This window comes from Cinclus cinclus, chromosome 5, assembly GCF_963662255.1.
Source record: "Cinclus cinclus chromosome 5, bCinCin1.1, whole genome shotgun sequence".
NCBI lineage: Eukaryota > Metazoa > Chordata > Aves > Passeriformes > Cinclidae > Cinclus > Cinclus cinclus.
The window spans coordinates 54375398-54402537 of NC_085050.1; the positions used below are offsets into that span (position 1 = coordinate 54375398).

Consider the following 27140-nt stretch of genomic DNA (forward strand, 5'->3'; position numbering starts at 1 on the left):
GAACCCAATCGAGCAAAGCCAACCCTGTATATTGAGGTGAGACAGGGAAAGCAGAGAGCTTCCAAAATCACTGAGCCTCCACCTTTAGTTTACGGAAACATTATAAAAAGGGCAGAAATATCACAGTCCTGCCTGCTTCCTCTCTCCCCAGACATCATCAGGCAGGATGAGATGGGTTATACTGAGGCCATCACAGACTCAGGCTGGCCACCAGAACCAGAAGAGTTCAATGGCTTCTCCCCAAGTTCATGATTCAATGCACACTTTATCAAACACCAAACAGCAATAGCATCTCTAGTCCTGCTTCTGCAGATGGAAGGCAGGAATAACACGCACGGAAGCAGAAAGTGAGACTTAACATGCAGCCAGTGACCTTTGGTGAGCAGTTTTCTCATGTCATATGAGCTGGTGACATCAAGGATTCACATCATCCTGATCTGAAAATGCACTGTTTGCATATTTCCTGCCTAACTAAGAAGGCAATTCTAGGAGAAAGCTTTCTCCTCATAAACACAACATTTTTTATTCAACCCTTTTCTAAACGGAAATGTTCAGTGGAACAATGAAACATCTGAGCTCTTCACACAGCCATACATCATGACTTTCTTGAAATTAACACCTTCAAACACTGCTCTCCAGCCACCTATTAGAAGGCATCAGATATCCCAAAATTACACAACTTAGCAGAGGGAGGTCCTAGATTTACAGCATGCGTCCCTGAGTGGCTCTTCCAGACACTAAATGGCCTGGTAGCATTTCTTGCCTCATGCTACTGCTCAGTTACAGCCCATACTGCTAATCCACAAAAAGCTTTGATTTTCCAGGGAGCGCAGGGGTGTTTTCCCTTTATTCTAAGCTGCTAGATTTAAGCAGCAACTTAGCACAATAACAGCAATGAAAATACATTTAGATGTGCTGAGAATAAAGGGTCTTCATACCTTAAATACAAACAAGAGAACACCATGGTTAAAATTTTGAATAATTAGCACCAACATAGCTACAAAAACATTTAAGACCTATCCCAACTTGAATTTGATACTGAAATTATTTTAATATGCTTAAATTCTCACTTTAATGTTTTGTTTCACTCAGATAAAGCAGTTCAAGCTGACCTGGAACAATCACATGCAAACTAAACTTGTATTATTTTCAGCAGGAGTCTTGTCATTAGTTACAGTGAGAAACAAATCCTGTACAAGAAAGGCTTGCAGCATAGTTGGACATGCCTTTTTTTCTTTTCCCCTCCAGCTTTCCAACAAGATTGTCCTTTTACCTCTTGAACACTAACTGGAGAAGGTTATAATAACTTTTTGCATACCACAGTATTCTGATCTCCATACACTCTGCTAAAAGTCACCAACTCAGCAGCCACACAAATATGAGAACTGAAGATGAGCATCTTGCACCTTTTCTTGACCCAAAGTTAATAACACACTAATGAAGTTACTATTTAGAAGTTCAACAGGGTCAATACTTCATCTTTGATACAATACAGCCTCTCTCAGGTGAGGTTCTGCAGTGCTTTTTGAGTATAGAGATGAAGAACAAAAGCCAAACCACACTAGCAAGAGAGAACAACAAGCATGACAAAAGCAGAAACATGAATAAAGTTGGAAACCTTGGAAGTAAAATGTTTTCTCAGAAATATGCCCACTTATAAATGAAGTTAGGGGAATAGCAGGTTAGTGTAGCTTGGTAGGTTTTCTTCTCCATCCACATATAGACACCTGTGACCTGACAGGAAGATTAGGTCAAATGGAGACACTGAAGTTCCTTCTTAAAATATGTCTATTATTCAAAAGCATGAACTGACAGGGCATTCATAGCTGAAACACAGTATTAATTCCCTTACCACAAGACAAACTCATGCAACTTTCCATCTGTTCCAAGGAAACAACCTGAGGGAGGAAGTCATTACAGAAACACAGAGGGCATGAGCCTAGGCACCTCAGATGAGACCCTGGTGCCAAACTGCAGATTTCTGCAAACAGCTCCACCTGATGCAAAGTCTGGGCCAGATACTAGCAATGGTAACAACATTATCCCCCTACAAATCTGATACTAACCAATTCTTCTTATATTTAACCCTCCTCCCAATACAAGACCTCTCCAAAACCCTTTTACCCCACACCATCACCATGCACAGGGACTGCTCTAACAACTGCATTCCTCAAGAGTTCAATACAAAAGGCTCAGTGTTCCCACCAATAAAAGAGAAGTTAATGAGCTCTCCTCTCGGGCCACACACTGAGTGCAGCATGTTGTCACACATGCTCCCAAAACCTGGGAAATAGTAGCATCCAAACCAGGGAAAGGAAGGGGAAGGCAGGGGAAGAAAACAGTGTCTTGCAAGTGTTTCCAAATGAATGCATGAACACAGGACGATGGATAAGGAAACCTTGGGCACTCCTACTGGGATGCTAATTGACTGCAGGGTCAGTCCCACCCTCTCTTGTCTGTGTGTTCCACTACCTCTGCCAACACAAGGAGTCACACAGCAAAGAAAGGATAACCTGAGAGTTGCCAGCCAACTGCAGCTTGAGTCAGAGTCACAAAAACAATTCCCATCTCACACTAGGACCAGTCACCTGGTGACTCCAAGGTCTCAGTCCCAGGTGTTCATCCTGCTAGCTCCCAGATATGGTTGGCACCCCCAGGAGAGCATCCATCTTAAGGGGACAGGCTCTCCTTCATCCCCAGAAGCCAAGAGCCCAGCTACTCTCAGTGTCTCCAGATATTTTGCCACCCCAGAGCACCCAGAGGACCTTTCTCCTATTTATGGGAGATTCTTACTAACACTAATTTCACTAAGGGTTTCACTGCTTCTGAAGTGCTTGTCTTATTAACTAAACAAACCAAACATGCCAAGGGGAGGACCACCACTGGCAACACTATTTTGTAGCCAAGACTCATACTGAAGAGCATGATAAGTTTATTTAAACTGCTGAAGAAATTAAATTCCAAACCCTTCAAATGCCTGGGCAAACCAGTTCATTCCTTCAACCCACTGCACTTAACTGGAAGGAGGAAACTCAAGCCTTTGAGAATTGAAAGCATATAAAACTCAAATAAAAATGACAGCAGCACAAGATGTGTACCAGGCCAGAGGCGCAGTTTTTTCCACATTCCTATTAAATTGAGGAGGGGAAAAAAACCCCACAACTTTTCTGCATAAGCAGGACTTAAAGCAGAACATTTTTTTCTTCTTCCAGGCTAGTGCAAGCTACTGATAGAATCAAAAAATAAAAGAAATATCAGCCAAACATATAAAAATCCTAGTACAGCTTAAAGTTTGCATTCAAATGTCAACGTGTAGAGTGATTAACCTGCCTGAGGTTACAGCAGACCTCCCTGCTTGTCTGTTACTATCACATGCACTTCCTAAACACTAACCACAGCACTCACTGAACATAAAATAGCTGTCATTCCTCCCCCTTTTGCAGAAAAGACACAAGCAGGCTGGTTTTCATCATCCTAAGGAGTACAAGGCTGATGTAGCAACTTAGCAGCAGAAGAGGCAGGTTGGAACAACAGTGATCAAGCACAATCCGATGAAGAACAAAATCATCTGTCACATTCAAACACATCAAAGTGTGCTCCTTACAGCCCAGAGGAGAGATTGCAACACAGAGCCTTACATACAAAAAGGTGCACAAAAGATACAGAAAATGAAAGTATCTGAAGCAAATCATTTGTGAAGCACTACTAATCAGATATGCATAATTTAGATATATATCACAATCTAATCCAGGTCAGCAAGAAGTGATAGTTAATTTCTCAGCACAGATGGGGAAACTCATGTACCTGGGGCAGGATTACACAAACCGCCACAAAATAAAGAGAATGTGCTCTAACTTTCAATTTATATCATTAAACAGGACAGTTCAGTAACAATGCCCTGCAGTTACAAGTAATTCTCCTGAAAACCAAATTTTAAGGAGCACGTGTCATAACTGAAAAGCTGATGGTATTGCTCACCAAAAATGAAAACACAGTCTATTTCTGTGCTCTTTTAGCATATCATGTGAACAGATAAGCAGTGGCAGTAGCACAGGCAGGGACTGAGGTAATGCATGGGGTCAGGAGAATAGCAGGATTGAAACAGTACAGACTTATGTCAGCGCTTATGGCTGTGCCTTCCTACTCAAGGTTATTGGAGATGGAAATAAGGAACTCTCAAACCATAAAGCCCAAACTCGTAATGCCAGAGGAAACACCCCAAGACTGGAAAAGAATTTTTAGTGACGATGGAAACCACATAAATATACATCACTGCAAAGGCAATTCCAGGCAAGCTCTAAGTTTCTGGTATACAGTGCATGAAGAAATTAGTGCTAGTTACAGAGCTCACCAACCCTATCCCTCAATGAAAAACATTTCTATTTCTTTTTCCGACAAATATAATCTTTTTGATCGGCTGATGGAATGACAGATGGTTTAGTTTGGCATAATTAAATATTTCTAAATAGTCTTCTCAAATTTTAAATAGGGTCCAATTAACACATTTTAGCATGGTTGCCCAAAAATCTAATCTTGGTCAAATATTGTTACCCCTATACGTACCATCTGTAAGTAAAAATAAGTATCACTTTATCCTATTTTAGTGCTACTTAAGGCACAAGAATGGTAAGGAACAGGAATTAAATGGCTCACAGCCATTTATCTCCAGACAGACATGGTTTAGGAAGCAAGAGCCAAGTCTTCAGAACTGTGTGTTTAATTCGGCTTAAAAATAAAAAGGCAACAAAAAACCAAATCCAAAACACCCCCCCAAAAGAACCAACCAAACAAAAAACCACCCCCCAAGTCTGATTAAAAAAGAAATGGAAGAGCAAATGATAGAGAGAAGCGTCCAAAGCAGACACAGGCGCCCCAGAGCCTACGTGTTGAACAGTGTACTCCAAGTGTGGTGTGGGCTGCCCAGCAAGGGTCTAAACTTTCATCTGGTACTCGGGGGACATGAATGCAAGTTATTTAAAACCACGGCACATCCAGCCAGCACGTCACTTTAATATTCTGCTATAGATTGTGTTACAGCTATGCTTTATAATGAACCTCTGGCTTCATCTCCAGTTCTCTGGTAAAGCACAGCAGTGTCACAGGTTTAGAATTTTAAGAATTACAGGAGACAGTAAATGCTTCTGCCAAATCCAGATGTGCAGCAGTAACCCAAAGGCAGTGAAAAAAAATGCCATAGGTTCTTGGAAAAGGATCTCCCATCAAACAGAGATAAAGAAGCTGAGTTTGCAACTGAGTTTAACTATGATCTATGGCCTCCTGATCTGATTTACAGCTCCAGTCTTCACTGTTTAAGCGTGAACAAAGGCTTTGTTTTAACGCAGAAATAACAGAAGCATTCAGAAGTAACCACCTGAAGTATACTTAGCAAGAAATGAAGAGCCTGGGTGGTTTCCCAGGGCCAGGCTGAGGCAGCAACACAAGAAAGCACAAGAGGTCAGCAGAGGCAGGGCAGGGCGAGTGGCTGTGCCGTGCCCCAGCAGCACACATGCCGTGTGACGCACTGGGACACGGGTCAGGCGGGACCAGGGACAGGCTGTGCCATAGCTGGGGCATTACCTGCACACATACTTCCTGCTAAAGGGCAAGGAGAAAACGGAACAAAGTACTGAAACAGTTCAGAGCCCTGCTCCTTCACAGGGTGGGACACAAACACTGCTTCCACCAGGTATGTGAAATGCAACAAACAAGAGGAAAGAATTTGAGACTTGCCATTTGTCCATCTTCACAGTGAAATTCATCCCTTCTTGTTTGAGATCCCAGCAAGGGAAGGGGCTTGAAAAGACACGAATCAGGTTGGTTTTCACTGCAAATTCAAGCACAATTAAGCAATCACTTCCCACCCCCCACCCCCCCCCCCAAAAGCTGCCAAGTAGGCAAATGGTCAGGCCACAGCAAACTACAGCATGTATGAAACTGCCCTATAGGACACAGCCCGAGCCACACCTTCCCCAGAAGATGCCAGCAAAGATCCCGCTTTTCATGGGAGCCAGTTTCTAATCCTGGATTAAATGGCAGATGATTGTGGACACTGAGTCTACTCCAAACTGAACTGCAGGGCTCAGCTATAATGTAAAATACATACTGATACTGAAGGTTTAGGCAATAGCGCTGAGCTGGAAAACGTTTAAAGGCATGACCCCTGCAGGTATTTGTTACCACCTGTGTCAGGGCTGGTATGCATCAATAAAAAGCTGGGCCTGGCATGACAGCTTTCCAGTGCCTACTGGCAGCAGATCAGACCATACTTTGAACAAAAGACTTAGTGTTGCAACATCTCCCTCCTCACCGTTCCTCAGAACTAAAAGCGGGCAGAGAGACCTATACGTGCACATTTTTTGTCTACACGAAAAACTAATACACATGAAAGCCTGCTTATGTCAACATGAATCTGTTTAATCCTTGCAATAATTTACAAATTGGCTTCTCAAGAGCTTTGAGACTTGACTAAAGAAAATAACACACTAAATCAAGTTTCAAAGTTCACTTATAACTCAATATTTTCTAAGGAGTACCAAAGTAAATTTTTCAATAACTGCTGATGAGGAAGAGCTTGTTCAGAGATAACATCTCATCCTGCCCTGAAGGGTGTGACTATTTGTGTTCTGAGCCCTGCATTTTTAAATTTTCTTTCTTTTTGGTAGCCTGGCTCAAATAATCTAAGATTATAATTTTTTTCCAATGCAAAAATATTTGAGTTCTCAGGAGAGCTGCAAGTCTTAGAAGAAGTGGAAAAGAGAAACAAATTACAGTTTCAGCAGCATTCAAGACCAGCAGGGAAATGGAAGAACAAGGCATATTTGCAAGGAAAATACCACCTTCTTAATTCAGCTTTGCTATAAAGGTAAAGAAAAAAAAGTAGTGGAGAGGAAAACCTAGAGAAGGTAAGATCATTATGGAGAGTGCTGGCAGGAGGTGACCACTCCAGACCAATTATATGAATCCCACATAATACCCACATGTTCAAGCATCCAAATTTTAGCATTTGCTTATATACTAACACACAGCAGACAGAGTTGAATGGAATTTGCCCACAAACAACACAACATTTCTCATGCACTCTGAAGAAACAAAATATTCACTCAACAGCTAAATCAGCTCTATCCTGTATTCTTCATTTGTTTATAAGTTCCCAAAGCCAAAGTACATTAATAGAAGCAAGGAAAATTCTCTTGAAAACCAAGGTTTCATTCATTACTTATAAAAATATTCATTTACTAGCACCAAAATACATTTTAACATGTGGAACAAAAAAGTCTAAACTTTCTTTTCCAAGCAGTAACTCTTTTTAGGCAGATTTCTGTTTGACCAGATAATTTATGAAACTCTGCTCAGACCTATAGGAAATATCAACAGTATTCCAACAAATACACAAAGTGAAGCATTTAAAATTGAAGAGGTTATATTTACATTAGATACTAGGAAGAAATTCTTCATTGTGATGGTGGTGAGAAACTGGAACAAGTTGCCCAGAGAAGTTGGGGGTGCCTCATCCTTGGAAATGTTCAAGGCCAGGTTGGACAGAGCTCTGAACAGCCTGGTCTAGCAAAAGGTATCAGGGCATTGGAACTAAATGATCTTTAGGGTCCCTTCCAACCCAATCCATTCTATGAATCTGTTGTTTTGGGGTTTTTTTCAAGTTCCATTTCAGACTAGGATAAATTCCTTTCAAGTTTGCATGTTGAAAATTTGCTGCAGTATGCAAGTCTGGACTGTCCTAGGAAGTACCTCAAGAAGCCTGGGAATGAGGCACCACACTGGTGGAGATCTGTAATGCAGCAGGTATGGAAAGCATGAACTCCATATCCAGAGACAATACACAGGAAATGCTCAAGTAAATTACTGTCTGGGTGAGCCAAAGGAGGAAGGTTCAGAGGGTATTAACATATTTCTATCTGATGAAAAACGGACTACAAAAGGTATGAGAAACATATTTGTCACTATACAGCTTTCCACATGTATCCAGCTGCCAGAAATGCTAAATGGCACAATTCAAAAACGAGGCATCATGCCAGCTGTCATATTCCTCTATATCAAGAGTGAACGAGATAAAGAAAGGAAAAGATATTAAGGCTAGAGTTTCTCTTAAGGACGTTGTATTAATTCAATTTTTTCTTCACGATGTATTAGTTAAAAATCCAAGTGCTAGTCTAACTTCCAATACAGAGCCCTATCTTGCAATGAAATCCAACTTCAAAGTAAATGCACTGAAATTATGTCCTGTAATAACCATGTAGAATACTTTGCTTACACATTTGTTACATTCTGCTCTCAGTTACTTATTTTAAACAATAGCACATGGAGACATAAGGCACGCATTATAAGCAACATTCTTTCTTCTCTGCAAAAGAAGTCATGAGAGCTTACACACATGACAATCCCCACAGTTTACAATGACTGAGCCCAGCCCAGATATACATGCAACATCATCTAGATTTTTCCATACCTACTTCCAGCATCTTTATGTTGTAGTGCTTTTGAAAAGTCTCACAAACTTGCAAATCAATCAGTATATTTCCTATACATCTTCCAGAAAGATTCAGGTTACTATTATCTACTATCTACTTATTCCAACATTTCTTCACTGTCTTGCCTGCCATGCTGCATCCCCTATTTACTTCCCTCACAGGACACACATTTGTTAAAAGAGCAGCAAACAAACCAGTGAAGCTGCCCCAGGAGAGGGGACCTCATCAATGTGTGTATCTAAAAGAAGGGTGCTAAGAGGACAGAGCCAGGCTCTTCCCAGTGGTGCCAACCTACAGGACAAGAAGCAACAGGCAGATGCAGATACACATGAGCTTCCAACTCCTGAACATAAATAAGAACATTTTTTACTGTGCAGGTGACTGTGCACTGGACCAAATGGCCCAGAGAGGGTGTGGAGTCTCTTTCACCGAAGATATTCAAGAACAGGATGTAATCCTGTGCCATGTGCTCCAGAACTGCTTGAGCAGGGAGGTTGGACCAGATAACCTACTGTGGTCCCTTCCAATCTGATCAATTCTGCGACTCCAAATCCTTGAAAGACAAAAGGAAGCTCAAAACTTTATTCATTAAAGGGCCTATAAATATTAATAGGGCCATTAAAGGCCCTATTAAACGGCCATAGCACAGAGTTTAGACTCAACATGCCTCTGACAGATAAATTACAGAAATAAGTGTATGTATTCAACCATCTTTTAAATCTGGAATACTGCAAGTAGAAGAGACCCTCCATACACTGTTCTCCACACACACAGCTCTCAACCTCATTATTTCAGTACTGCACCAAACAGCTTGTTCACATTTGCACATGAAGTATTACCAGTTCAGTTCTCATTTTAAAGCTTGGAAAGACCTTCTTCAGTATTCCTGGCAAGTCACGCCCAAGAAATTCATGAGGCCAAAGCTTGGACTGCCCACCCCTCCCCACACCTGCCAGAAGTGGCTCCAACAGCATGGTGAGGGACATGCTGCCTGGCTGCCTGCAGCACCCCACACCCCAGTGCTTAATAAAGTCCTGAGCAAGAAATTCCCACACATGCCCACTGAAAGCCTTCTCCATCTTCCAACATTCCAGGCCTGCTGCATCTTGCAATGCCTCATAAAAACTAATAGAAATATACCTCCCCCAAAGCACAATCTGTCAGAGGATAATTCACTCAGGACTTGGCTGAACGAGTTTCAGGGCACCATGGGCTTCCTGGAAGGCAGGAAGACTTATTCAATTATTCCACACACTGCCATCGCTGCTACCACTACTTTTGCTTTGCATATGCTGACACCAGAAGCTGGAGCCACCATTAATAATCAGCCAATTTGCCCAATTTATTTTCCTAACAGCGTAAAATTCTATCATGCAGGCCATGTACTGTTTAGTTCTGAAGATCTCTAGCAAGCCAGCTGCTCTGTAATTCACTTTCCTCTACCACATATACATGAAACTGCATACACCATGTCCCAGTAAAACAGCTTGTAGACAATCAACAACACTTTGGTCACTATGTAATTGATTTATATACTTTAATTTGATGCACCACTTTCAGAAGTTTGGAAATTTGACATGTTGCCTATTTAATTACACACACAACCCAGATTATAAGAGATCTGTAAAAATTTACTCCAGGAATTAGGAAAAAAAAACCAAACATGAGAAAAATATTTGGCAGAGCTCTGTGCCCAAAAGTCCTGAAATATTTATAATGCTACTTAACCAGCCAGCACTGCCACCCTCACACATTCAAAAACCATGAGTCAGGCCCTAGAAATAAAGTAGTGTTTTTTAATCTCACAATTTTATTGCCAAGATACACTCTGAGGTTTTGCTGAGTTTTCCAGCTTACTTTTCTTAAATCTGCAATACAAGACCAAAGGATTATTTGGATGATTTAAACTGAATTCAGATTTTGATATAAGCACATCAATGCAAAGGACTGAGAGACTAAAAGCAACTCCCTGCAATGCTCCCCTCCCAGAAATTCACAGTTACTTTGACACTCAAGAACAGCAGCAGCAAAAGTAAGTGATTTCCTCTATAATCTTGACTGTAACAATTTTGGAAGGGCTGCTTTAGGAATATCTCTTCAACACACAGGAAGACAGCAAGAGGTTGAAGACAGCTATGTGTGGTCCTGATCAACATCCAGATGAAGTTACTGGTGCATATCACAGAGCAATTCCTCCTCCTTATGGGACAACTGGCAAAACAAACTCATATCTGTCACGCTGCTGCAAGGCCCCTCTGATGACACGGATTTTGATTCCATTTTATTCAAGCCTTTCAACAATAACCTTTACTCTTCCTCCCAGCATGAAGAAAAGGGATGGGGGGATGAACTGGAATCTTCCGTGTGCTTTTTAACCAACACTTTTCTTGTAGACTCCATTTATTGATGAACAGAGATCAAGCCAATGAAGCTGCTACCTTCTTTATGACATTTAACTATATCACATTTTAGCAGCCTCATGAGCAAATGACACCTAAAATCCCATGTGCTCTCCTGAATCAGAATGGCCTGAGGCAGCTGAAAGAAGGAAGCCACTAGCATTGCCATGATGTTGAGAAAGCAGAAGAGATCTTGTGGCAGGCTCCAAAAGAAAGCCTCACACACTAGGCAGCAAGAAACTGGAACACTTAGTTAAGTCATGCCCAGGAAGGTCAAGAATCTGTCAGGAAACTAAAAGCCAGAAGACATCTCTAGACCCATTTCTCCACCTCACATGTAACACCAGCCACAGAATTTTCCCTAGAAGCCAGTAGTGCTTTTTGAGCTGGAAACGCAAGGCATGCACAGGCTGCTGACAGTGTTTATTCAGGAATCCAGGGGTACCTAAGCACTCCTAAAAGAGCAGCTCGTTTCTTGATGCTGAAGCATTTCTTGTAACTGCACCAATAAAGCAAAAGCTGCCTATACACAGCCTTGCTTTTCTGATTGAACAGAAACCCAGTGCTGGGCAGAGTAAACCCAGGATATATTACACTCTGGCAAGGACTGGCAGAGTAAGGAAAAGTGGGAAAGAAAAGGATGGTTACAGACTTGCAATGCAGTACTAATGCAATTCAAAACAGAGACAAGCTATCCCTATAGCTACTTACACCACCTGCTTTACAGAGTCCAAAAGCTCTTATCACTTGTCGCTTGGAGCTCTCTGACAAACATAGTAGATATTCATTCGTTTTGTAAGTTTTATAGCTTGTGATTTTTTGCTACCTGGTTCTTTATTCCTATCCCTTCATTTGCTTTATGAATCCTAAATCCTGTTAGTGCCACAGATGATAATGTTTCTGAACACCATTTCTCTTAAATGATAACTAAGAGCAAAACCTCCTCCTAGAATTACTTCAGCAGTAAGGCACAAGCCTTCAGGCTAAGAAAAGGAACAACAAAATCTAAAGGCAGCACAAATCATGCTCTTACAAAGCTACCTTCCTCTTTCTAATAAAATAGGCAACAAATTAAAGGACTCAAACCTATTTAGCTGAAACTGAAAAAAAAAAAATGGCACTAGAAAACCAAACTCTGATTCAGTTTGAGTGGTTAGCCATCTTAAATACTGAAGTGAAATTATTTCCTAATAATGCCCATTGTTATGCACAATATTTCCTAGAACAGACATTAATATTACTTAAATGTCACTGCTTTTAAGTCTCAATTATTCACATATCACTCCTCTCAAGTGTATGCTGCCCAAGAAGCACAGCAGTTACACATTCCACTATGCTCATCTATATCCCCGTTGGGTAATATTTTTCTTCATGAAGAATTCCCTCTTGTGAGGCCTTATCTCCCATATCCAGCCCCCTTCCAAGTCATACAGAAAATTCTCTCAAGGGAATGAGTCCCTGTTGCAGGATAAAGGCTGATTAGGTAATCATAATCCGGGCAAAGCTGGACAGGAAAACCTCCACAAAACCTCATTTTGTGCCCTGGGAATACATTCCTTGCTAAAGAAATGAAATTCTGACATGGAATGTAAAAAGCAGGAATGGTAAAATTAGGATATGCAATTAAAAAGGGGGAAAAAAAAAAAAGTACAGAATGAATGGATGCCAGGGGAGGCATTCAGAGTTAGCAGAAGCACTGGAGGCACTCCATCCTGTCAATGAAGTCAGGAACCAGGTGACATCAATAACTACAGTACCCAAAATCCTGTACTTGCACCCATCTGTCTCCACTCCAACGCCAAAAGCACGCCTTACATCTGCAAGGAGGAAGCAGTAGGAGAACATCCCAGCAGTCTGGCCTTTCACAGCGTTAGGAGGTTATGAAGTAAAGCATCAACATCAACTGGTTTGCCCTAAATCCTTCCTTTGACTGCTGTAATCAGTTTCCTGTGAGCAATATCCAGTTATTTCATCCTACGCCATCCAGGACAGAGGTATGAACTGATCTGGGCTGTCAACTGCAACCGCAGCAGTTTTTGTCAGCTCAGGTATCAAAACAAATTAAGGTAGTTTTTAATTTTCAATGATCAGCAGTTTCTACATTTTAAAGCTGAAGTGGAGATGTGTTAATGGAAGAAAATACTCCCACAGAGGAGCTACTCTACTGGCCAGAGAGTATTATATTCCCTCTGACATAAGGGGGATGGTGTTACTTCTGTCCAGAGATAGTACAAGAATTCAAACCTCCAAGCTTTAAGTGCACACCTCATGGAAACCATCTTTAGGTTTTCACATTGAAAGTGAATTGCATTTCTAGACATTCATACAAAATTATTCTTTCAGTCAAAAAAACCTACTAATCTGTATTTTGTTCCTAAGCTCAATCATTTAACCAGCAGTTCAGAAGCAACAGTTTTGTAAAACTACCCAAAAAGGATATGCTCTGAAGGTAGCAATCTCTAGCCTAAAAAAAACTATAATTTACGCAGTAATTGCATACTGCAAAGAGAGAAGGGGACGGAGCATCTCTATAGCACTTCCAGGGCAAAAAGTAGTATTGCTAAAGCACTTGATTTACTGATGGAGTTTGACTGTCTGGTCAAAGGCGTTTCTATTTGAGGTCTCTGGATGCCATACAACCATCTCTGCTAGTCAGTTCTCTTAAGGCTAGCACTCACTGGCTTGTGCATCTTTGAGACAAAGTAGAAAGTTGCCTGGGAAAGGTCAGTTGTCTCCTCCAAGCAAGTCTGTGCTTCCTTCTTCCTGGTAACAGGAGTCTGAAGAAACAAAACTGCAGGCTGCTGAGCCGTGATGTACATCGATACAGGCTGAGCCTTATGCAAGAGTCATCTTATGGGGAACAACTTATATGCCCACAGCCACACTTTTCCACTGCCAAGGCCTGGGTACTTAGCATTTACAGGATTACAATCGATCTGCACAATACCAACCTAATTTAATTTACAAATTATGCTCTCAGAGGAGATTCATGTAAGCCCTAGCTACAATGACTTTTGATTACAGCCAGCTGCCAAAATATGACAGCTGGAAAGTGGATAGAATAGAATGTATTCATAGCTGACAGAAGTTGTCATTTAATAAGCATTCAGTGGCAGTTTTCACAGCTTAGTACACTAACAGACACATCCTAGGAAGTCTGGCGGCTTCGGCACTTCTAGCCTGTAGTGTCTGCAGGTATATGTCACCACTGTGCCAGCAGACTCAGCTCCCATGGCCAAGCCTGTTGGGCTGGGAGAATCTCTGCTGCACCAGTCCCACCTACTATCCCTGCTCAGGGCACTGATGGAGGAAGACTTGCATCTACAGAGCTGCCTTTAAGCTCCATCATGAAAATGCAAGCACAGATTTTCTTCCCCAACCTTCTTCAGCCAGTGAATAGCATTGACAGGGTGGGGGCCAATTCACATCCAAGAAGACTATTGTGTACTAATCAGCTTATTCCCACTTTTGAAAGCACCAGTATTTAGGGAGGGGGGTCTTCCTCACACCTCTCAGCATTAGGAAAAGATTTAAAGAAGACAGGAACTCAGGCAGGCAGGTAGGAGGCAAGGCTCTCCAACCATTACTGCCTCATTTGCAAAGCTGATTGTGGCCCCTGATGACCATTTACATTATACTTGATCAAGTCATGACTCCAACAATCAGTCCCTCACAAAGAGGGACTCTTTGTCCCTCACCATCCCCCAAGGCTTAAATGTATCCTGAATATATATTTTGGAGGTCGCCTTTTTATTTCTAAATAACTGCCAGCATACTACCTTAGACACTGGGCAAAGAACACTCTCGTTCGGTCTAGATTCAAAGCACTGTGATTTGATGAGCAGCTGCAGAAAGCCAGCAGAAGAACTGTCTGAAATTCAACAACTGCAGGGTCCTGCACCTAGGGCAGAGCAGTTCTGTGCACCAGCACAGGCTGAGGGCTGATCTGCTGTAGAGCAGTTCTGTGGAGAAGGACCTGGTGGTCCTGGAGGACACCAAGCTGTCCATGAGCCAGTAGTGTGTCCCAGGAACCAAGAGGGTCAGGTGGATCCTGAGCTGCATTTTAGGAAGAGCATGGCCAGCAGGTTGAGGGGAGTGATCCTGTCCCTCTACTCAGTCCTGATACAGCAACATCTGTAGTGTTGTGTCTGGTTCCGGGCTCCTCAGGACAAGAGACAAAGGAGAGCAGGTCCAGAGGAGGGTGACGAAGACAATTAAGGGACTGAAGCATCTCTCAAACCAGGAAAGGCTGAGGGAGCGGGGCCTGTTCAGCCTCAAGTAGAGATGACCAATGTAAGAAACTGATGCGCAGGAAGCTCCATGTTAATGTGAGGAAGAACTTCTCTATTGTATGGGTGACAGAGCGCTGAACAGGCTGTCCAGTGACATTGTGGAGTGTCCCTCACTGGAGATATCCAAGAACCATCTGGACACAATCCTTGGCCATGTGCTCTGGGATGACACTGCTTGAGCAAGGAGGCTGGACCAGCTTACACACTGTGGTCCTTTCCAATATGACTCATTCTGTGATTCTATTAATTTATCAAGATATCTTCGATGTTTAAAGCTTTACAAGCCTTCCGTTTTCCCTATTGGTCTAATAAAAGCAAGCCAAACTTTACTTACACAAGCTCTGTGGTTTGTAAATCACCACTGATTTTTTTTATTTGCCTTTTTTGGAACTTTGTCCCTTCTTTCAAAGGCACCAGGTAAAGAAAATTAGAACAGCACAGAAGGTGTTGCTCAGATACCCATGCAAGTTAAAGACAAACAATCCCATGAATGTGCCACTCCACGTCTTTTACAATGCAACACAAAGTCTAGAACCACAAAGAGAAGAGGCAGAAAACACTGGCAGCACTGGACCCAAAACGACACCTGTCTTGTGATGAGTAAGATGCACATTAAAAAGAAAAATCTTTAATAGCAGATGCACTATAAACTTTGAGATTGAGCTGCTGTGCCTGGAAGAGGGAGTATTTGCACAGCAAAGCTACTTTTCTTTTTCAAGAGTTCTGAACAAAATGTTCTACAGCTAGAGTTTCCACCAAAGTGATACAATCTTTTTAATAACAATAATACGCCTTTATGTCTCCATTTTTGGTATTTACAGCATATTGCCTTGGCTCTACAGAATTCCTTTTTTAAAATTTCAAATTATATTGCTACCAATACAGCATCACACTTAGAGACACTTTGATCATTTTCTCCACATCCTGAATAAATTTTGGGGGCAAGAATAACTAACATAATCCAATTACATTCATAAAGACAGAAGCTATATAAACAGGGAAAATTACCCTCCTGAAATTGATCCACAATTAATCCAGGCTTAGCACCTAAATCACTGGTCAAGTCTTCAAAAGAACTATGAAATAATTAACACAAAATAAAAGTTTCTGTTGCCTTCCCACGGTAAGTACTTCACATTGTTCTATTACTTGTTAGGGAAAAAACTAGATACGCTGTTAGATCATTCCTTAATATAGCCCAGGATAAGTCAAACTTCTTTCATATCCAGTTAACATGCAAACCATTTGACCTTTCCAACAGGACTACTAGAGACCTAGCAAGATCCGATTTTTAGCCTATGGGACTTCACACAAGGCATTACATTTTACTTCAGGGCTTTGCTACAGGCACAGCTGACAGCAGTTGCAAGAGTTCATTCGTTCAAATAGTTTCAACTGTCTCTTGCATTTACCTCTACTAAGCTTAACTGTTTAAGCTGAAGTTTCAAATAAAAGAGTAACTCAAAATGAGAAAGAAAAACTGAAATACTAATCCACAGTGGTAAAATATTATGGACTATTCCATTTGAAGTTTTCTGGTCTACAAGTCTCTGTGCTTTGTGGCTACTTAATCAGTAGTTTGGGTGTGAAGTACAGTTTTTGATGCAGCACTTACTAATCTGCTTTAAGGGTGTGTATTATGACATGATCATCAACTTACAGCCTGCTATTTTGTCCCCATACTACCTCTCCACTTGGGATAGCAAACCCAAACAGCTACACAAAACTGCACTGGTGTCTTGAAGTAACAAAAGATGAAAAGCTAGTGTGTGTGAAACACCACCCAAGTAACAGACAGTGGTCAAAGGTGGGTAATGAAAGAAGCACATAAATGAGAAGAGGGAAGGAACCCATGTCAACTCTTCTCAGAAAAGATAGCACCTCTCTCTGCAAATTAAGCTTGAGGGCCTCATATAGAAATATCTCTTCAAGTCCCCTTGCTATCACATTTTCACCGTTGTCACTGCCCTGAAGACTTGAGTCATTCAAACCCATGTAGCACTGGCCTTAGCAATGGCCTCTGTCCCTCCTGTCTCTATCCTTGTAACAGCCACCTGTAGAAGCAAAGAAACTCGACGGAACAATGGGCTGAGGTCAACTGTATTAGGTTCAGCAAGGAGAAGTTCTTCTGCTTGGGTCACAACACCCTCATGAAGTGTGACTGTCTTGGGGCAGAGTGGCTGGAAAATGGCCTGGTAGAAAAGGACCTGGAGCGCTGGTTGCCGACAGCTGAACATGAGTCAGCACGTGCCCAGGTGGCCAAGAAGCCAAATGGCACCCTGGCTTGTGTCAAAAACAGCATGGCCATCAGGACCAAGGAAGGGGTTGTACCCCTATACTCATGACTGGTGGAAACACACCTCAAATCATTTGTTCAGTTTGGGGCCCCTCATTACAAGAAAGACATTGAGGTGCAGGAGCATGTCCAGAAAAAGGAAAAGGTCTGGAGCACAAGTCCTGTGAGGAGCAGGGGGTGTTTAACCTGGAGGAAAGGAAGCTACGGGGGACCTTACTACTCTCTACATCTACCTAAAAGGAGGCTGTAATAAGGTGAGGGTCAGTTTCTCCCAACAAACAAGCACGACAAGAGGAAATGGCCTCAAGTTGTGTCAAGAGAGGTTTACATTGGATATGAGGAAAAATCTCCAAAGGGATTATTAAGCATTGGAACAGGCTGCCCACGAAAGTGGTTGAGTCACCATCCCTGGAAATACTTAAAAGATGTGTAGATGTGGCACCTCAGGACATGGTTTGGTGGTGGACTTGGCATGGATGAGTTAGTGGTTGGACTCGACAATCTTATAGGACTTTTCCAACCTAAGCGATTCAATGACTCTGCTCCTCATATTTGTTCAAACTAACCTCAACCTCAATTTTCTCAATTTTTATGACCATTGACACAAAGAATATCACTTTTCCCATATTTCCACTGCCTTAGGCATATGAGGAACAGTTTTCTCTCACACTTCCCCTTATATTAGTAACATATGAAATCTATTCTTAAAAAGTCAAAACAAATAGTAATAAAAAAAAAAAAAGCCAACAATGTTATCTCCTGGCTCCATACCAAAGCCAAACAAACAGACCTTTCAACACCATGTCTCTTCTCACAATGCCTTTTGATAGCCATCGGCCCATGAATAATGAGAAAAACAGTTATACTAAAAATAGCATCTCCAAATGTGGGGAAGTCGACAGAAGCTGTCAGGCCTCCAGGGCAAGATACTTGCAAAGAAAACACGGCTAATATTTTGCAGTTACTATTCAATAAATGTTCCTGGCTTTTGGGCTCTGGAAGGACTGCCAATTTTACATCTGCTCTGAACATCTAATCAGAGTTTATTTTTTCACTACATCTGTCTTTGAGAAGTAGACACTGCAAACAAATACTTTAGCTTTTATTCCTCATACTGTAACTAAACTGTCACTTATAAGGGAAAAAAGAAAAACCAGCATTTAATAATGTAAAAAGAATGTGCTCACACATCCCATCAGACATTCCTCAACTACAAGCTCTTTGGTTCCTTTTTCTCCCAGTACAGCCAGCTTCACCTTTGGTGGAATGACATCAGCAGAGGAACTATTTTTTAAAAATTAGCTTTCTACTCAGTCTGAGGAGGCTGTCTAACAAATAAGGTCACGAACAGAACAAGATGCAGATGCTTTTCTTACACCTCTTCTCCCCCATGCCCTCCCTTCTTCCCAAGCCCACACACCACTGCTGGTCCGTCATTCTTTAAACCACACAGCAGAACAGACAAGGGAAAGAAAACAAATGGTCAGAGGAAACAGCCCTTTTCCCAATTTTCAGCACAAAGATGTTAAACCATAGTGAGAAAAGAGGCAGCCAGGAAATCACATCTGTATAAATGGATCTCTCTTTCCACCTTCAGGTTAAACTGAGGAGCTCTTTAAAGACTATTGCTTGCAACTACATGAACTCTGAAGCACTAACCAGCACTCTTAGGTCTTTCAGAACACTTGCTCATATTAAACCACTTGAATAGCCAGGAGCTTTGTAATTATCCAAAGGAAAACCTCTGCTCCGTCAGGACTCAGTGCACAGAGGATATAGACTTTGGCACTGGTAGCTCATTTGTCATTCTCAGTATACTTTTCAGTAAACCACATCTTGTAAACAACATTAAACAGAACAGAATATCACTTCTTGCTTGGTATCTTGGCAAATCCCATTCATTTCATAAGCACTGATAGCTCCTGTAAAATACAGCATTTGCTGCCCCAGGAGAAGCAGCAGCAGCAGGTACATGCTGTGATGTCCGACAGCATTTCTGACCTGTGCCAGAAGTTAAAGAATTACAGAAAGGTTGGATTACAAGGGATGTCTGGAGAGCATCTGATTCAACCCTGCTGCTAAAGCAGGCTAACGTATGACAGCTACCACAGAATTGTGTCCAGGTGGGTTTTGAGTATTTCCAGAGAATGAGACTCCACAGCCTGTCTCATCAGCCTGTTCCAGTGCTCTGCCACCCTTGAAAAAAAGACATTTTTCCTCATATTCAGATGGAGCTTCCTGTGTTTCAGTTTCTGTCTGTTGTCCTTGTCCCAGGCACAAGCTGTATATTCTCCAAGTTCAACTCTCTTGGACTTTTCTCAAAAAAGAGATGCTTCAGGCCCCTACTCATCTTCACAGCCCTTTGTGGGACCTGTCCCCCTCCCCACACACACACATTTTCTTGTCTTTGTTGTACTGAGGAGCCCAGAACCAGACACAGCACTCCAGATGCAGCCTCACCAGGTCTTAGTATAGGAGCAGAATCACACTCATCTTCCTTATGCACCCCAGGCTACCACTGATGTTCTTGGTCACCAAGACATGAGCCGCTGGCTCACAGAGTTTGTAATCCTCCAGGACTTCCAGGTCCTTCTCAGCAGCATTGGTCTCAAGCAGATCAGTCCCCAGACTATGCTGGTGCACAAAGCTGTTCTTCCCCAGGTGCAGGATCCTGTATTTGTGTTTTGTTGAACTTCATTACATTCCTCTCTGCCCAGCTCCAGCCTGACCAGATCTCACTGAATGGCAGCACAGCCTACTTGTGTGTCAGCCACTCTTCCCAGTTTTCTACCCTCAGCAGACTTGCTGAGGGGACAGTCTATCCCTTCATCCATGATGAAGTAATTTAACAGGACTGGACCCAGGATAGACTCCTGGGGAACAGCACTGGCTGCCAGCCTCCAATTAGATTCTGTGCCACTGATCACAACCCTGAGCTCTGCCATTTGTTCAACCCCCAAACCACCTCAGCTGTAGTAGTGGAACGCATCTTCAGCTGCATTTTGTGCAAACCATCACAATGCAGTTACAAATCTACCCAGCACAGCAATGCCAACAGCTTCCAGTTAGGAGCTCTCAGTAGCTTCCAGGATGAAGCATAAAGTTACTGACACAACTATCACTGGCCAGGCCAGCAGTTCTAATGTTTCTCTCCTATTCACATACCTGCTTGAAAGATAATTTCCCCAGCCCTCCATTAAAATAACTTATTTCATACTTACACAAAACTTGATTTTACTGGAAATGACACATACATCTTAATAAAATAATTCACAGAAACACAAGGGCAAGAGGCTCAGCCAGACTCTAGTCAAAGTTGACACGCTCCAGGTCGACTCAAAAAATCATTTTTCTTTATTGTCTTCTAAATATTTTCACACATATTAATGACCCCCCAATACCAGCATAAAGAACGTCAGGATGCTCATGTGGGACGAATACGGAGCAGCTGACATGCTGTACTTGCATTCCCTACTTCATCCCAAGGTGGGCTGCTCTTCCACCTACTCCTTGAGTGTACTTCTTGCCAACAGACTGATTATCCTGAGTCCCATCAACTATAAGCTTGCAACTTTGACACAGAAAAACATCCTTGAAACAGCTGAAATAATGAAAACTGAAAGAACTGCAAAACCAAGTGGTATTTTTTGAGGTAGGAGTAGTATTTGTCTGTCTTGGGTATTTTGAAGAAAAGTGATCAGTGAAGCAGAAAGAAGCTGGCAGTGTGGGAAACACTGGAAGAAGCTGCAGTAGAAAAACAGAGCTGTCAGTGAGGTCAAGCATTTCAACATGACTGTATTCCATTTAATTCCTACAGCAAGAAAAACAAATAGCAAAACATCTTTCAAAAGGCAATAGCTAAACTTGCCACCAGGATTTCACAAAAAGTAACTTTTAAATACAGGAAGACATCCGATGTATTTGCATTAGGTGGGAGGACATATACTGCCTATAGACTACATTACTTTTCAAATTATAGCTTTGCTTGAGTATTTCCTCGTTTCCAGTATTTGCTACTGCCATAAAACAGTAAAATCTCAAATAAAACTAAAATCTCTACAGAGAGAAGCACCTTTTACAGACTACATCACAAAAATCTTGATAAGCTACTAACATGTCAGACACACATTTGGAACAAGTAGCCAAACCTCTCACAGGTCATTTCAAAATAATGAATACATCCCCAACACCAAACACCATTTATTTCAATCTGCAGAGGACAGCAGTTTTGACAGTTCTAACATTAGTCATGCTTACTGAGATTATTCTGGTTTTGTTAATGAAACACGGGGAACTAAGCAACTCCCCAAAAAGTAAAGCAAATATAATGTTAGTTCGAAGTCTAAAGGAGTACGGATAGTTTTAAAAGCTACTGTGTTGCAGCTAAATAACATAGGTGATGTTGTAGATACAATTAACCCCAAACTCTGTTAATATAGCATTTAGCATGCCTGAGAGCCACTTCATGAATCCTACCTAGCAATATATTGGAGTACTTTATTTCCAAAACTGCATTTGCCCCTTCTATTGAATGAGAATAAACTCTTGCGCAAACAAATCTTGTTCTCATCTCCTCTAGCTTTCCCTTTTTTAATTGCTTGCATCATAGTACAGGTCTTGAAGGAATAAGGACAACCATTGCTTCTTTAACTAATGTAAACCACCATGAGGAAACAGTAAGAACAGCAACTCAGAATAATCTAAGTTTGCACACCTGGGCTCCAGTAATTTCTGTCTTCTTCATTGCAGGCTAACTGCTCACAGTTTGCAATCTCCTGTTACACAAATGCCACCTCAGAATTAACTACCTGGAAACCCTACCGTACACTTACATGTGGCAGCCTGAGTCACTTTACCACTTGGCTGTTAATAAACCTCAACCCACCCTTTATCCCTTATTACTTCCAGAACAACTTCCTTCCCATGGGCCCTTGCTTCATGAGAACCATACCACCCATTACACTCCCTCCCCGCATCAGCTTCCCAATGCTAAATTCCTGACCTGTGCAATGGCACTCTGCAGGGCTCAGACAGATGCCTTCACCAGGCAGGGAGGAGGACTGGGCAAAGTCACCCAGTTGAAGTCCAGCTGGATATAAGTTCACATAGCAAGCTCTGCATGCGTTTGTGTTGCACGGACATAAATACCAAATGTATCTATGCTACGTATGTATACGCAACTATGTGCATATATGGTACATACTTACACTGATATATGAAATAACCATCACAGCAACCCCCGACATCACATTTATTACTTCTCATGAAATGTGTACAGCTGTACAATTAAACATACAACTTTACAGCACTCAGCTACATAAAGTGACTCATATAACCCTGCAATAACTGTTCCTATTGGTTATGAAGTTCTAACTAGTCTGCAATATACTAATTTATGAAAAATCAAATGCTTCCCCTGCACTAATGTTCACCCTAGCTGCTCATAAGAATTTCAGCTGATGGACACAAAACAAGCTCATTTTACCCTACAGAGGAAACAAGGAATATGCCCATTTAAACTGTAACCCATACAAACTCAAGTGACTTACTAGAACCTTTCTTCAAGAAACTGAGAGACCTCAATTTGTTCAAATCATTAGTGAAGAGATTAGTTCTTCAGATAAACAGCTTTAGAAACCAGTGTATTCTCCATGTTTCATAAACTATACTTAAACTTAATTTCAAGGAGTTTGAACTAAAGCAGGAAATTGGCCCTCAGCAGCCCAGCATTCATCTTCAGAATCTAGAGGAAAAATTAAAAACAAAAAAAAACCCAAACAGTCCTCCTTGCCAAGGAACGTAATTATGCTGTCTCATTACTGTTTTGCTAAAATAATTTAATTAGCAGCCTTCAGATACAGGAAGGAATTTATGCTACATCAGGAAAAGAAGGGCTTGGGGGGGTGAATTGTACACACTGTTCTAGCATATCAGGAACATGGGTGTTAATTATTCCAGTAAAAACTATCGGGCCAAAGCTGGATTGGCATACCAGAACTAAGCTTTTTTTTTTTTTTTTTTTTTGATCCAAAGGAGGGGGAAAAATTAAAAATAAAAGGCACCAGGCAGTCTGATACTTGCATACTCCTAACTGCAAGTAGGAAGACGCAGCACAGCTGAGGAGCGGTGCGGAGGTGAAGCAGAGATTCCCCACCCATGTACAAATTAAAGCTCCAAAACCACACCAGTCTCCCTGTCTTTCATTATGCTCTACTCTTGCGGGCACTGACATTTGTCATTAGGGAATCCCATAACTGAGGCTTTTATAGGTACCTCTTCATGGCAATTCCTCCAGGCTACTCCATGGGACAGTGCATTTGATTACTGCAATAAAGTCACAGTCTAGGTTAATTCCAACATATGCTTCCTCCTTTAGATGGGAAGCCTGCTTACAGCAGAACTGCGCTCTAGATCTCCTGGATAACAGAGGCCTCTACAAAAAAAGTATTATCCTTTCCTGAAGCTGGTTGTTTCACATGGCTTACTGCCTGTAGTGCTCAACTGCTCATCAGTATCACACACAAGTACCCTGTGCAGGGCAAGCTCCTTTGCCTTTGTAAATCCTTGTCATAAAACCCTTTGTACCATCAAATAAGTACAGTGCCACCCACACCCCTAGATCAAATTTCTCATTAGTGTACAAGTAACCAGCTACTGAACAAGAAACTGAATTACAGTTCAGCTTTAAAGACCTTTAAATCCAGGAATAAACTGCTTTTCAATCCCTTCTTGTCTCAGATATTAACTGTCCTAATCAGTACACAGGCATTTTTACAGCTCTCCAATCTATTTTAGCCATATAAAAATAATTTCTCAGAGTCAAACTACAATTTCACCAGCATAATCCACCAGTGGATAAGATAAGCCAAGACTAAATGAACTGGAAGGGTTTGAAACACTAGTTAAGATTAGCTAAAAATATCACCATGATGCATAAACCCAAATAGAAACCTGTTCCATCTCCCAGGGCAGTATCAATTCTGCCATTCCAACAGGTGTAAAAAATAATTCATCTTTGTCACTAAACTCCACAAAAATGCAGGAGGAGTTGACAGAGGAGGAGCCATTTGTATATAAATGATTCCACATGGCCAATCAGATTTAAAGGTGTCAGGGTACAGAGCCATCAAAAGCCAGTCCCTTCACCCAGAGATTTCCAGTGATGCTTAAAATTCAATACTACAGAGTTTGTCCCCTATATTTTACGTGCAAAGTGTCTCAGCCACCTGAAAAAGGCTTTGAAACTCAGCCCACACTGCAAGACAAGCTTTCCCTAAAAACACTGTTTTAAAGTAGGAAACTAGTTAGACAGTGCTGGATACAAAGATCATATTTGTTTTGACTTAGTTCCTCAAGTCCTTTGAATACTAGTTCAGAGCACCTACCCTATAAAACACTCATGAGAAACTGCCACATTCACTCAGGCACATATTGATGAACTGCTATTTACAACTACTGTCATTTAAACACCTTTTTATTATAAATGGTAAGATTTGCAATAACAGACACCACAAGATCCTCAAGCAGTTAAGAGCTGCTGAATAAACAAGGGTAACACAGTGATTTTTCCCCACTGCTTCCCATTTGAAATGAACAGGCTTAGCCCAGTAAAGTAAATTGCTTGTTTCCTGTCAGCCTCCAGCCTCTGCATCTCTTCTCTGGATGGGAGCAGGGAAGGGAATTCGAGGGTAATTTCTTTTGTTATTTGAATAAACAAATGCAGATAAAACAACGATTTCAAACCAACACATCCTTCCTAAGCTAATTTTCATGGAGTCTTTATACAACAAAGATTTATTTTCCCCTCTCTATCCCTCCCTTCCTCCCTCCCCTCCAAGAGTCCTCCATGCCACAGGGCAAGTCGAGCCCCAGTGTCTGTAATTAATAGCTTTGTCTGAAGGTTGTGGGTTGGCCACAGCATAACAGATACCCACATGCAGGAAAAGAAGAAAATGCACTTACTCGAGAGATAGACAGAGGCACATTGAAATCCTTGCCCCCTTGAAGCCTGAAACCCCAGGGAGCCGGCCCAACCAAAGACACGCTGTAGTTGCTCATGATGTTTAGTATTCAAGGACCAAATCCAAAGAACTGATGCCTGCAGAAGAGGATTAGAGTTTTAATTTAAAGATGATAGAAACAATAGGCACTGTCTGCAATTTTGAAAGCCTTCTTTCTTTGGCTGCATTCCCCTCCCCCCAAAACAGCCAAAAACCTCACACCAGATCTGTCATGACTTGTACTTTTATTCCTCATATATTGTTTCCCTCCATAGCTTAGGAAGAAACAGAACTTGGAAAACTGCTGCTGCCAAAATGTTTGACAACTATTTTTTACTGACAAAACACTGTGTGGGGCGGGGTGGGGGGTAAAACCCTCCAGCATTAAAGCTCAGCTTAAAAAAAGTCAATATTGAGACAAGCATGAACTGATAGCAGCCCTTAAACCAAAGTATGGAAGACATTAGCACTACTGGCACATTCATTTCTAACAAATTAGTATCATATGCTTCCATGTCATCAGCTCAAAGCTTATTTCTAAACACAACAATGTCAAAGCATCACAACTTTGCAGTTAATCAGAAGAAAATAAAATCCCTATGACTTTTTTTATTTTTATAGCATAGCTTCATAGTGGCAGAACAATGATGCAGACAAGACAGGTGGTAAAACCAACCCTCAAAATGAAAGCTGCGAACTAAGGCAAAATATCAACAGTCACAATTCAATGCTGAGGAAGCAAAACCCAAGCATCTCCCTCTCCACAAACGTGGCCAACAAATTACCTTTAAAAGGCAACCGAGTTATTCAAGTGCTGTTCAGAGTCAAAGATAAGGGCTTCAGTTCCACCTCAGATAAATAATGTTACAATGACATCTTAGGTAGTGGATGCCGTCTATTTTTGTATAGTTGAAGCCGGGCAGGAGCACACCAGGGCGGGCTGGTGTAAGACTACACCGGGGCACAGCCAGATTCCATACTCATATAGGGACATTTAAGGTGGACCTTCAGCCAAGCAGCAGCAGGCGGCTGCAAACCCCACCGAACTCCGAAAAGCGCGGTTTTAGCCGCTCGTACACTGCAGGGGGGCCGCATTAGTTTCTCAGAGGCGGTGGATTTTTCCAAATGCAGCCCACCCACAAGGAGCATGAGAGCTGCCGCACAGCCCCCACCAATGCACGGATGCCACTTCCCAGGAGAGCCATCCACAACGCACGTTTTTGGGTACACCTCTCAAAGCAGCAGAGATCCACTACTAAGGCTTTTCTCCAAATCAAACAGTGAACTTTATTCACACCGAGGGCCACTCAGGTAAACAGAGTGGGGCCGCTGGCATTAGGCAGCACAAGATGTGTATGTGTGTATATATACATATACATATATATATATAAGGAAGGAGAATTTGGAGCTTGTACCAGAGGGTAACTGGGCCATTCCCAGCCCAGCAGTGCCTGTTGGCATCCAGCAAAGGGGCAGCTCTGACCCCAGGTGCTGTCTCAACCCACCCTTAAAAACCTCGACAAGGACCAATGTACAGAAAGAAAATACACAAGACTGAGCTCTCTTGTGGTTAAAGACGAAAAATCCCCACCAAGTCTGAGCGAGGATTCTTAGGAACCTTGCTCACCACTAAAGCAAGAACTAAACTGTTTGACTGCCCTGTGCAC

The 27140-nt window shown here is 41.8% G+C and overlaps 1 protein-coding gene across 4 annotated transcripts in view; it reads right to left on the minus strand.

Moving 5' to 3' along the window:
• Positions 1 to 25531, minus strand: part of PDLIM5 (PDZ and LIM domain 5) — a 119896-nt gene extending 94365 nt beyond the window's left edge. For all 4 annotated transcript variants that reach the window (XM_062493004.1, XM_062493005.1, XM_062493008.1 and 1 more), the window contains exon 1: positions 25436 to 25531. In XM_062493004.1, coding sequence (XP_062348988.1) covers positions 25436 to 25531 — 96 coding nt within the window. The remainder of the gene's footprint in view (positions 1 to 25435) is intronic.
• Positions 25532 to 27140: the final 1609 nt, after the last annotated feature.